Source organism: Solanum dulcamara, chromosome 12 (genome assembly GCF_947179165.1).
Source record: "Solanum dulcamara chromosome 12, daSolDulc1.2, whole genome shotgun sequence".
Classification (NCBI taxonomy): Eukaryota; Viridiplantae; Streptophyta; class Magnoliopsida; order Solanales; family Solanaceae; genus Solanum; species Solanum dulcamara.
The window spans coordinates 66,322,769-66,336,186 of NC_077248.1; the positions used below are offsets into that span (position 1 = coordinate 66,322,769).

The 13,418-nt window shown below is 33.9% G+C and overlaps 1 protein-coding gene across 6 annotated transcripts; it reads right to left on the reverse strand.

Annotated features, from left to right (window-relative positions):
• Positions 1-50: 50 nt before the first annotated feature.
• Positions 51-8,484, reverse strand: LOC129876937 (B3 domain-containing protein Os07g0563300-like). 6 transcript variants are annotated; one of them, XM_055952410.1, is made up of 10 exons: positions 8,422-8,484; positions 7,365-7,512; positions 6,633-6,714; positions 6,400-6,498; positions 4,862-4,995; positions 3,870-3,951; positions 3,544-3,561; positions 3,295-3,469; positions 2,931-3,010; positions 51-1,369 (listed from the first exon to the last, which is right to left on the reverse strand). In XM_055952410.1, the coding sequence occupies exons 2-9, from the start codon at positions 7,487-7,489 to the stop codon at positions 2,931-2,933; spliced, it is 795 nt and encodes a 264-aa protein (XP_055808385.1). In that variant the 5' UTR covers positions 7,490-7,512; positions 8,422-8,484; the 3' UTR covers positions 51-1,369. The 6 variants fall into 6 exon arrangements, with proteins under 6 accessions (XP_055808385.1, XP_055808386.1, XP_055808389.1 ...); XM_055952411.1 differs by lacking the exon at positions 8,422-8,484 and adding an exon at positions 7,593-7,617; XM_055952414.1 differs by lacking the exon at positions 8,422-8,484 and having other exon boundaries at positions 3,299-3,469; positions 7,365-7,579.
• Between the last annotated feature and the right edge of the window lie 4,934 nt (positions 8,485-13,418).

Below are 13,418 nucleotides of genomic sequence, written 5' to 3' on the forward strand. Positions count from 1 at the left end.
GTCGAGTCGGGATTTTCAGTAAAGAAGTTCAAAATATAAATAAGCATACATAAGCTCAAGGGGATTCAATACTATATATACGTAAAAATGAATTAACTTATCTATACAGTATAATTTTCCAACAAAGAGGTTCAAGTGAAACCCTTCTAGTTCCCTAGCTCTTGCTAACAGTTATATTCATTTGAGCAGAACCTTTGATATTTGTCAGTTTCTCAAATATAAATGCATTCGTCATAGTTTTAGCATTACGACAAACTTGTATCAAATATATAGCTGATTTGGGTGCTCTAGCCAAAACGAACCCTATTTTGGCTATTACTGCTCCATCATTGTGTTTTCATACGTGTGAATACCCGCTTTTGCAACAAATTATATTTGTTCTTCACCGTTTTGGGTTGTGGGACTTACTAGCGTTATAGGTCGTTGGGCGACTGGAAGGTTTCCACACAAGTAACTTTCAGGGACCGAAGGCAATTCTCTGCGCACCATACATGTAGCTTACTGAATCAATTGCAACACTAATGAAAATGCATACTACGAAAAATAGGGTCCGTCTACTCAATATCTTCCTCATGCAAGACACTGAATATTTATAATGCTCTGATTAACAAAGTAATATTGCTTGTGAGATGCAACGAAAAAATAATCAAATTAGGGTTGTAACTAGAAGTGCTGCTAGTCTCACTAGAGGAATCACAAGGAATACAGGTGATTCGACACATGAGCTCTATAAGTGTTTCAATTGATGGAGCTAACTATTAGACAGTTTTAACGTGCTTGGGGAGTCTGTTGTTAGCTTGAAAAATTTATCTCAAGTGCATACAAATTGGACATATTTCTTCCTAAAAATCTCTTGTTGAACATTTTGATTCCTCGTCAATCGTCTCTGGTCCTTTACAATTAAAGATAAATTTCATATCTATATATAATTCATGTGAAATTTATCACACAAATTAGCAAAATAACTTCAGTTTTTTTTTGCACGTTCTTAAATGGGGAAACAAGTGTAATGATCTAAAATTATGTTACATAAATTATGACTTCTCTCATATGCAAAAACTTATTGAAGGAAATAGAGAAAATTATACATAATAGAAACAGGTATAAATTTAGAACGGCAATGGGAGTTGGGTTCCTACAACGACCTCAATAACTACACCTTAATGTGAACCCTCACTATTCCTCACAATGATCTCAAGTTAATATAAAATAATGATAGGGTTTACGGTCAAGTATATATAGATATTCCATGAATTTCATAATACGTATACAGGATCTGAGCATAGTTCCTGCGAACCTCATAAGTTACATGTAGATCCACCTTTGGTAAGAGTGTAACGAGTCATGTTCCAGGACATTAAGCCGAGATCTGCAGAACATCATAATCTTTAGCTTAGTGGATTATCAAACGAGATCGTTGGGACAGATAACTCCATAAAAATAAGTTTCCTCAGTATATCAAATAATAGAAATCAAACAGAAATATTACAGTACAATTATAACATAAAGTTGTTAGGTACTTCAACCGTGATATTTCAGTGTCCCTATTTGACATATAGGTGCAAATATTTTTATGATGACTAATGGAAACTTAATAATTAGTAGGGAGGTAGTGTTGTAACGAGGATGCAAATTTTAAAGTAGCTTGTAGTTTTGGGGACGGCTTAGTACATAAAACATCTTGCGTTCACACAGGATCTGAGAAAGAGCCGCACTCCAAAGGAGTGTGGGGTAGGCAGCCTACCTGACGCAAGCATCACTGGTTGATTTCATAGCTCAAACCCGTAACCTATAGATCACAAGGAGAGAATTTTACCGTTGCACCCAGGCTCCTCCAAAGTAGCTTGTAGTTTTCATACATAAAAGTGTTTTGGTCGATGAATGTTACTCGTTGTATGATGAGTAAAAATAAGTAACCAGCTTCAATTTCCAACCAACCTCTGGATGGTAATAGCTTGTTTCAAAGACTAGAAGGGAGTAAATTGAATGCAACTCTAATCAAATTTAACTCGCACAGGCACTTGCAATGGCATCTTCCATACCATTTCAGCACATTGTCAGCAATTTATTCAAGAGATAATAGTCAAAAACACACTGAAATATATTTGTTTTTGCGAGTTTACTACTTGAATCATCAAGTGTTTGCATTTCCTACCTGAACTATCACCAACTATTTATCATAACACACCTGGACTAGTATTTGATGGTGTGTCATGTACACTCTCTCTTTTGTTTAAAAATGGTGTCAAATGGCACTCCACGTGGATAATTAAAGGAATTAATTGGAAATTCCTTTTTTAAAAAAGGGCCAAAAACACACTTAAAGTGTCACTATTTTGCGAGTGTACTACCTGAACTATCACCAACTATTTATTAAAAAACTCCTCAAAATTAATGAGTCAACTGCCATGTGGACGAAATTTTATGGGCAAATTAAGTTGTCACGCATCTTTTGGCGATTGTATTCAAACACTTGGTCAAGTCAGTTTCGAGGTGAATTTTGATAAATAGTTGGTGATAGTTCAGGTCAAAAACGCAAATGATAGTTCAGATATGAAATTCGCAAAAAAAATGATACTTCAAGTGTGTTTTTGACCATTATCTCTTTAATCTAAGTACAGCTCTCACCGAGAGGAAATGTTCAAGGTAAGGTATGGATTGAGCCGAACCCATAGCTTTGGCCCACACTTCATATAATATGTTTAGAAATCTACTAAATATGCACAAATATTAGATTTCGAACCCAGAAACTCAAATGGTCAGTGAATTCAGTGGTATACGGAATCTATTAAGTTCAAATCTTGGATCACTTCTAAGCTCACTGTCAGACAATGCGTATGATTCCATCATAATGGAACTAAAACTTCTCTCAACCAATGCGAAGCTTTACTTGGGTAATAAAACAAATCAGAAGAGTATGTCTTGCATACCTATGAGATGGTAGAACCAGCAGAAGTATTCCTTAATCCCATGACCAGTTTCTGTCCCGGTTCAATTCGATAAAAAGTAACTGCAAACCAAACAACTGCAAGTCAGAGTTCCGATAAATGATGTTCCATACAACTACTCTGATGCACCTGAACATGTCACTACTTATACTACTGTAATCAACTAATTCACTAATGTTCATCATAGATCAACAGGATATTCTATCACTTGTCTCCGTTAGAACTGCACACAATGCATTTGAGTAGCACGTTGGTTTTATCTGAAGCACTGTCTTTTTCGACATTGCAGAACCAATGACCACAAAGAGAGTAATAAATGTTTATATGGATGGATTACTTCAATTACCTACATCTCCTGCTTGCCACTTCTTCGAGACCATGTAATCTCTAAGTCCTTCCAGCACATACATTTTACTCCTGGAATTAGGCCAAAACCGGAAGCGAAAATTCCATTCCTTGCCTTCAGTGTCCAGTATATTAATCGGGATCTTGTGTGGCCCAGAAAGGCGAGGAAAGTAAGCCTGCAAACAGAAAAGTTTTGGAGGTCAGAATTGGCAAGAGAACAACAACAATAACATATCCACTGAAATCTCACTTCACCCACAAGCGGGATCTGGAAAGATAGAGAGGTTGTTTCCTTAGGACCTCGGCTCAAGTGCAGCAAATCAGAATAGTCATGAAAAGGAAAAAAGACAGTGAAGAATTGCAAAGAGAAACTTTATTGAAATAAAAGATGTCGCAGGAATCAAAAATATAAAAAGCAGTGGATATTTACATTTACCCCATAAGGCAAGAGATACTTTACTGAAATAACAGATTTCACAGGAATCAAAAAAATAAAAAGCAGTGATATTTACATTTACCCCATAACACACCTTTTTGGAAGAAATGTGAAATTTCAGGAAAAAAATACAAACTCACCTCGGCACATTTTTTGGGAATCACAAGACGTGATAGTGCGAGATCAGCATCACTGGCAGACAACAGTTTTTGAAACAAAGGGGTGACCACATGCCCACAGCTAAGGTATGTCAAGGAGTACAAGAATATCAATCATTATATTCGAAGTTCAACATGGAGAGAGATCTTGTTGTCAACCAAGTTTAGGCCTCATTTTTTGGCACTTACTGAAAGTTAGCATGTTAATGATTAAAATCTTAGTGATTCACCACTAACTACCATCGTCGCCACCGCCGCCAAAAAGTCGTTACCACCACTAGCCGACATTTACAATCATCACCAACAATCACCATTATCACAACAGTCACCAATCACTTCCGAAAATCATCACCATCAGCCACCAGTATATATCGTCAACCATCATTGTTAGTTACTGCCACAATTAGTTATCACTATCATCCACCATAATTATCAGCCTCCACCACCATAAACCACCATCATGAATCAGTATTGTTCACCACCATCACCACTAGCTACCACCCACAACCATCACCACAGCCCTCAATCGGCACCCACAACCACCACCATTAGTCATCCACACCACCAACCACCATATAATTTTTTTTAAAATATGTTGTTGATACAGTATTTTATTTGAGTTTTATATTTATTAATTTTTAAATAAAGATAGGTTTTATACATTAAGATGTTGACGAAACAAACAATCTTAATTATGCACTATTCAAATTTAATACAACATCTAAATATTCAGATATGTATTCAAATTTACACGTTTTAATCTACATACACATCTTAATATTTAGATGTTCATTCAAATTCAAACGTTATAATCTTTTTTTAAAAAGGTTTCTTATTCATCTCCGAGAACTAAAAAAGAGAGCAAACTTTATTTGTTTACGTACCACTTATTTTATTTGGTAAACAAATGACTTGAGTGTTCTCCCTTTGTAGTCAGCATCGACCAAGACAACTTAGTATATAACAAAGGATATTTTATAGAGATCTTCTGCAACTTTGACTCTGTGACACGAGGCATGTACTGAGGTTCTATCACGGTCTGTGTGGCATCCAGCTGAGATTCTCCAGTTGGTACTGGAGTTTCATGGGACAAGCAGCGATTCCGTGCCTGCATTAAATAAAATTAGAACTTCATAGCATTGATCTCCTCATCCTGAAAAGGCAATGGCAACAGAATAAAGAACATTTTGAAGCATACCCAGATAGTTCTAACCTAAAAGAGTTGAGCTGTACAAAGTTGAAAAGTTCGGGAAGTAGGGAGAAAAAGGGATCATGGCTGCGACAAACATAGTTCAAAGTAGAGTAGAAGTTACTATATGTTAAAAGAGTCAATATTTGAAAGAGTCATCAGAAAACTGGAAATGGTATATGAGCAGCTCAATTTAGCTAGACTTCATCCATAACAGTTGTCAATGGATCTTACCAATTGCAACCGGCCAAAAGTCAGTTACGACTGATAACCCCAGAGCTGTCGTTGCTCTAGGAACTTTAACAAGATTCAGCAAAGAAATGATGAAACATGTTCTACATGTCGACAATAAACTAGACTGCTAGTGCATCTAGTACAAGAGGATGGAGGAAGATGAAGCTGAATTCTCAAGAATAATTTTAAGTGAAGGTGTTGATCAACAACCCAAGAGATGGCCTTGTAATTTGGAAAAGATTTTCTTGGAGGAAAAAAAAACGCTGTGAATGTGATCAATCATTTCAGATTAGAAAGGAGGGCAGATAAGTCTGGCAAGCAGCCATCATAGTTAATGCTCTCGGACTACATTTGGAAATATACCATCATAAGTGGATTCTGGTGGGAGCAGGTAATCAATGTTGCATTTTCTATTATAGATGGTGGATTGTGATAATGATGGATTTCTGATATGCAGGGAAACAGGTCATCAGATGAAGGCATACTAAACTGTGCTAGTTGGCAAGAAAGTGAGAGAGAGATGGCCGACAAATATTGATAAATGATCTGGAGGGAGTTGTGACACTAGCTTAGGAAAGAGTCCCACGTTGGCAAAACACATGAGAAATGTTGGGTATATAAGTAAGCATGACTTACATCCTAGTGACGCATTTTAAAGTTGTGTCGGTCTAGGCTCGGAGCGAACAGTATCACTAGCGGACTGGCCGTTACAGATGATATCGGAACCAGTTTTGTGTCAGCCTTGTCAATGGTGGGACAGGATTTAACTGAGGTTACGCAAATCCCAGGAAGGCAAGGAAAACCTCAGTGTTGAGTCTAGGCAAATCTCATGCGGTAGGGTAAACCTCAGCGAGGATGTTGAGTCCATAAGAGTGGGTGTATGTGACACCCTAGCTTAGGAAAGAGTCCCACATCGGCAAAACACATGAAAGATGTTGGGTATATAAATAAGCAAGTCTCACACCCTAGTAGCGTGTTTTAAAGTCGTGTGGGTCTAGGCCCAGAGCGGACAATATCACTAGCGAGTTACACCATCGCAGGAGTAAAAGAGAGTTAACTACGAATTAAAAAGACCTTAAATATTCTTACAAGAATGAAGTTCTTCTTTGAGCACTCCATGCACATAATACCACCAAAATCCAACAGCAGATATGTGTTGAAAGACACAATACATCCACAATGGACCAACTGCAATGAAAAAATATCACTTCTAAGAAATGCTTCTCACAGAGTGTACGAGTATATACATCAACAAAAACCTTTATTCATAGACATATCTATCTTTTGTATATACAACTATGACTGATACCTTTTCCACTAACCTTCCCACAAGATTCACAATCTCTCCAGCCATCATCACTTGGATGGAAAGTCTCGCAGAATCTCCCGTACTCATATACAGAACTAAAGGAAAATAAGAAGTAATAAGGCCAATGAAAATCTCATGTATCAGAAGAAAAACTATATTTATTAATATACCCTTGCAAAAACATTTCTTCTGACTCTTTCAAATTCGATAAATATTGGTTCATCGTAAATTTCATTATAGTTCTATGATTCAGAGTATCCTTTCCTATTTGATCCAAAGCCTCAACATATTACAGCACATTAAGCCAAGTGACGGGGAGGACTCGAATCTCTTCATCGCACTCAACACAATTATGACACACAGTTTTCCTAACATAAATTATCACCACAAAGAAATCATCTTTTTTACCCCATCTCCACGTACTATGTGAGTGTTTTATGGGGAAGTCGAGGGCACTGCGTAGGCGGAGCCAGAATTTAAACTTGGTAAGTTCTAAATTCTAAAATAACCACATCAGGCATTAGTAACTGTACTAAATTTCTTAATACAAACAAGCATGGGACCATAACTATTATATATATATCAAATGAACTTTTAAACACAAATACAAGTTTCGAACCGAGTTATTGGGTTCTACCGTACCCGTAGGTAAAGGATTGGCTTTACCTCATCAAAATACAGGTTTTGAACTAAAGCTATTGAATTCGATCGAACCCGAGTAAAAAGGTGTTTAAAAAAAACTTACGCGCAACGATGACAGAGCTGAGAGAATTTGCCACTACGAAGACGCCAACCATTTCTGAAATCAACTGAGTTTGATGAATCTTCGCATTGAAAGCAGAAAATAGTTGAGGAGGAAGAAGAAGCCATTGAAGGAGAAGAAAAAGAAAACCCTAAAACAGAGCAAAGAAGACAGTTTTCTATCAGTGATGATTAACATTTAACATAAACACAGAGATAATTATGTGATTACTTTGATTAATCTGTTCCCTCAAAAGGAAATTATCAGTTAAACAAGATCAATTTATTTTTTTTGACCCTAAATTCAAGATTGGGAAATGAGGCTATTCGGGACAAGGTAGGAGTGGCCTCGGTGTAAGACAAGATGCGGGAAATACGACTGAGATGGTATGGACATGTGAAGAGGAGAGACACAGATGCCCCAGTGCGGAGATGTGAGAGGCTGGCCATGGATGGTTACAGAAGAGGTAGGGGTAGGCCGAAGAAGTATTGGGGAGAGGTGATTAGACACGACATGGCGCAGTTACAGCTTACGGAGGACATGACCTTAGATAGGAGGATGTGGAGGACCACATTAGGGTAGAAGGCTAGTTCATAGTCTCGTTATTCTTCTCTATTCATAGGTGTAGTAGTGCATTACGATCTCTTGCGCTTTGACCTCTGATTTCTGTTATTTCTGTTATTATTTATTACTTTCTATGCTTTGATTACTCAATTTTACCTGTGACGCTTTCATTATTTATTTAATCGTTATTTGTTATTAGTATTTATTTATTTGTATTTATTTGTTATCTATTCGTTATTTGTTTGTTGTTTTTCTCATAAAGCTTTTAATTTTCTATTCTTATCTAACATTTTTTATGCATTTATGCTTTTACTGAGCCGAAGGTCTCCAGGAAACAGCTGTCCTACCTTGGTAGGAGTAAGGTCTGCGTACATTCTACCCTCCCCAGACCCCATGTTGTGGGATTTCACTGGATTGTTGTTGTTGTTGTTGTTGACCCTAAATTCAAGATTGGAAATGGAGAAAAAAGATGAGAAGGAAGAAATTAAAATTGTACCAAAATATTGAGTTCAATTTGGTAGGCTGATGAAAGGACACATTTAGGATTTTGGGACCATTTAAGACATAATAGACCAACATGGCTAGTTTCGCATGACAAGTTTTGTGTTCGAGTCATGCAAATTAAAAAAAAAATTATTAAAAATATTGTTCTTAAATAGATCTTGCAATGTAATGTGCAAATTTTAGTTTAATTAAATTTTAATGCGAATACTAAATATGATGTGAAAAAAAATATATATTAAAAATCTATTTATTTTTAAACAACTTCAAACACATGTCGTTTGAAGTTTTTTAATGTGTTTGAAGTTGTTTAAAGCTGAAATTCAATCAAAATGATTGAACTATATACATATAGTTGGCATTCAATTGTTTTGGCTTAGATTTTATCTAGATGTAGCTTAATTATGTGAATTTTGCTTGCATTTCAATCGATTTTGCGTAAACTTTGATTATCTTTCCAAACTTGAGGTATATATAATTGAAATGTATCATTTTTGCATAAAATTATAGATACCACATATCTAGAATTGTTTTGAAATAAATAAACATGAATTTTAAGTATAAAAAAAATACGTAGGTAGATATTAAATAGTTATATCCAAATAAAATATTTTGTTAAATTTTTATAAAGTGGTAGAATTATTATTATATTCGTTTATTTATTTTATAGAATAATTATTCAATATTTGAAATTTACAACGTGAATAATTCTGATAGAAGTGATAGTAACAAGACCTGCGATATGAATGGATTTCGGTTCGTTTGGAGGATGGAGCTTGTTAAGTCTCAAGAGAAAAATGAGTAGAAAATGTCATTTAAGTCTTAAAATTAAAGTTAGTGGTATTGAGTTAGCTTGATTGAATGGGATTAAATAAAAAATGGACCTAACTAAAGTGATTAAAAACTTGAGGATGCTTCTTAAAATTTCAAAAAGTCTTCTTCCTACTTTAAATTTCAAAAATTTAAAATTTTCGTTTTTTCATTATCTTTTCAGTATTCAGTTGTCTCTCTCTTTTTCTTTCTTTCTATTTTCAAATTTCTCTCTCTCTCTCTCCCTAGAGTATATGTAGATCTAGCTTACCTCTATATCAATATATTATAAGTAGGGGTGGGCATTCGGCTGTTCGATTTGATTTTGCTAAAGTTTGGTTCGATTTTTTGGTGTTTGATTTTGAAAAAGTGCGCACCATATTTCAAACCAAACTAGATTGGTTCAGTTCAATTTTTTTGAACTTCAGTTCGATTTATTTTAATGTTTCTAAAATAATTTTTTGGTACAATTAACTATGATTATTCTATATATGGCTTATTCATTAGTCAAAAGAAGAGATTTATTGAATCCAGGTGTGGCATCTATATTTCTTGGGTGAAGTTTATCGGGTATTTGATAGAAGTACAATATTGATAAACTACTTTAACTAAGTCTTTGTTCCAAATTAGTTTTATAGGTAATCTATATCTTTTTAACTCTATTCACATAATTTCAATATTTCATAGAGTAATTTGAAATATACAAAGACTAGAAATATAAGTACTAAAACTCAAAAATAAATAAACTAGTCTTTTGTAATGAAAGCAAGAAACTTCACTGGGTGAAGAGAGAAATGGAGAGTGAAGAGTGACGAGGGAATGAAGCTTGAAGGCAGAGAGCAGGGTAAGAAGTGAGACCTAAATTTCATTTAATTTAGGGCTCTAAACTTGGGCCAAATTTAAAATGGGTCATTGGACTGGGTATAAATTAAAATATTTTGAGTCAAAATATATAATTAATATAATTTAAAATATTATTTTAAATTTATTTAATAAAACTTCTGTTCTTTGGTGCACCGTGGTTTTGTGACCTTACACCTAACACCAAATCGAAGAACAGAAATTTTCAAAAAAAAGAATCGACCAACCGGAAAATCGAAGAATCAACACTAAAAAATCGAATTAGTTCGATTCGATTTGGTTTTTCGACATTTATGCTCACCCCAATTATAAATATTAAAAAATAATGATAAAAGTACAAGAAAATAAGGCTAGAACCAAAAAAAGTTGAGGAGAAATGTATTTTATTGTTCTTGAAACTGATGTATTTATGTAGAAGTCATAATAAAGCATTTATAGAGGTAGAAAAAGATAAGGGTAAATTTAGGCGCAACACGTTTCACATTACAAGTTAAGTAATGTAATACGTGCTGCTTTGCATGGTCGTCTAGTGTCCCATTTTGCATAGCCGCTAAATAACTCTCTGCGTGGATATCATGAATCATTCAAATTATATGTTTAAGCTATTCATAAGTTACCTGCTTAATTATAAATTTCTTTAAAAAATAATTGAAGTATTTAAACAAGCATTCATAATTTAGTGTATTCATAGCAACATAAATTTTAAGTAGTGAATTTCATACGTGAATACAATCAAATAAATATTTCATTTCACTCATATAATCATAAAAAAATGTGGGATGAATTGGGCTGGAAGTTAATGGGTTGTGATGGCCCTGTCATAAGAATGTTGAGTGCATTTTGTGCATGTCTTTTTTCATAATTTTTTAGGAAATTTTCAAAATTATATTTCATAGCTATAGTTTGCTAATTACAATTCATATCTATAATTATAGCAATGTTTGTATAATTCGCGCAATATTTATATACGTTTGTATAATTCGTTATACAATTCACAGTTTTTGTATCACATTTGTATATTTCATTATACAATTCATGCACAACGTTTGTATAATTTGCTATTCAATTTGTAGTGATTGTATATTTCTCTATACAATTCGATCAACGTTTGTATAATTCGCGCGCGAATTATATAAAACCCAATTGTATAATCGCACGAATTATACAAAACTCAAACAGTAATTACAACTAGATGTTTGTCGCAAAGCATAATTAATTCAAACTATAGCTATACTAGCTAATTAACTAGTATATATTTGCTTATCCGCATAATTTTTCCATAATTATTTTTGGGTGGAGTAACATAATAACAATCTTTATTTAAATTAAGTTTTTGCATGGATTGCCCCTAATTTAGGGTGTTATTTAATTTTGACGGTCTATTAGTCATTTAATAAAAATATATGAATCAAAACATCTTAATCTATGACCTAATTTCACTAGACACAAGTTTAGAAAAATGTTGCTCGACATAAATTCGATAGGAATTAAGTTATGCAACATAAATTATGTAGTATTTTTATAACCTAATTTCTCTAAGCATAAGAGAACTTTTGCCTTGCTTGGCATACATTCTATAGGAATTAAGTTATGCTTTTTGCAGCATAATTTATGGGTTCTAAAATTAAAATTTTATCTATCAGTATAAGTTCTGCATAGGAGCTAAGTTATGACTAACTTATGGGTTCTGAACTGAACTTTTGTCTTTATAGGCATAAATTTTTAGGCGATGTAACTTGTTATTTGTTATTTCAGTGTTTGAAATATTTTTTACCACTTATTTTTACTTAAAGTGCTGAAAGAATTATTTTTAAAAGACTATTAAATTTGAAGACAAAAATTAAAGACCACCTCTAAAAGGAGATATTTGTGTGAATGACTGTCACACCCCGAGAGGGTACCATAGGCGTGACCGACACCCAAAAATTATCTCTGGCCTCAGAGAGAACCACTTGATCTCATCACTTATTCGTTTATCAGCGGAAGACTTAAGTGAAAATAAGAATACTTATGTGGGCTCGCCATCATCAACATCAAAGGAAATAAATAATCCTTAGAAAAAGTAGTTTTAAAGAAGAACTACTCTAATTACATCATCAAACTTTGTCTATGAAGCCACTAACACTATTAGACAGAGCCAATGACATGTCCATGGATACCTCAAAAAAAATATAATATTCAACAATAATAAAAGGATAAATAGTTCATTTGAATACAAGAAAGACTCAGCAAATAGCTGGAAAGTAATGATCTTCAACAATGCGTCTGTTGAGGATCTCTAACACCTGTATCTGCATCATTTTCGATGCAGGTCGAATGAAATTAGTACATGGAATATACGAGTATGTAAAATGGCAGAAAAGTAAGGACAGATATCAAGAAACTCCTTTCAAGAAGACTCATCTCAGAACTTAACATCATCTCAGCATCAATATGTAATGCAAGTTTAAAAATAATAATAAGCAATGCTTACTCAGTTGGGAGTTTCTCTAACCGACAACCATCACTTATGAGCTAGTGATGATACAACGAAGCAATGTCATTGCCACATCCATCCAATACCTTGCCAGGTTAAGAACATCACCATCTTGGATTCAATTATCAAAGTCCTATTTTTGGGACTTAAGAGGCATAGTCTCCATCCTACACCGGCTACATAGTTCTGGGGTTTAAGTCAATTAAACTCTTACCCAACTCGATGCTCAATATTACTCTCAAAATATGTGCTCATATTAACCTCATCATCTAGTCTTATTGGACTTATATTAAAAACGTCAAAATCATCTCATTACCTTTTCATCAATCATTACATTTCAAAACATCATTTACATCTCATCCAAATATTTTGCTCAAAACATCATTTAATCCAAAGAATCAAATTCATTTAAATTCGATTATTTTGCTTTTTCAAAACTCAATAATATATATATATATATATATATATATATATATATTATTATTATTATTAATTCAAAATCACTCTTTTTGTCAATGAATATTAAAAATCAATATCTTTACTCAAAACACGCGTAAAAATATTCATGAACATCAAATCAATTAGGGTTCATGGGAAAGTAGCCACGAGCAATAATTTCAATAATATGAGAAATAAAAATAATAATAATCTCAATGCATAAATATATCTAACTCAATAGAAGAAGAATTAACTCATTTAGAATTCTAGAATTAGGGTAAAACTCAACTATAACTCAATTGCGATGAATTTAAATATTGAGTGCATGGACGAACTCAATCCAATGCTATGAATAGCTTTACATACCTAGAATTCGAAGCTCTACTCCAAATTGAAGAACTCAATGA

What these genes read in the sequence shown, in the direction of transcription:
- LOC129876937 (XM_055952410.1), bottom strand. Translation starts at nt 7,489, where the DNA reads ATGGCTTCTTCTTCCTCCTCAACTATTTTCTGCTTTCAATGCGAAGAT. An exon ending in TTGCAGAAGATCTCTATAAA is followed by an intron (nt 3,952 to 4,861) that starts ATATCCTTTGTT and finishes GCATGTGGTCAC; the next exon opens with CCCTTTGTTTCAAAAACTGT. An exon ending in GTGGCAAGCAGGAGATGTAG is followed by an intron (nt 3,011 to 3,294) that starts GTAATTGAAGTA and finishes TTTGGTTTGCAG; the next exon opens with TTACTTTTTATCGAATTGAA.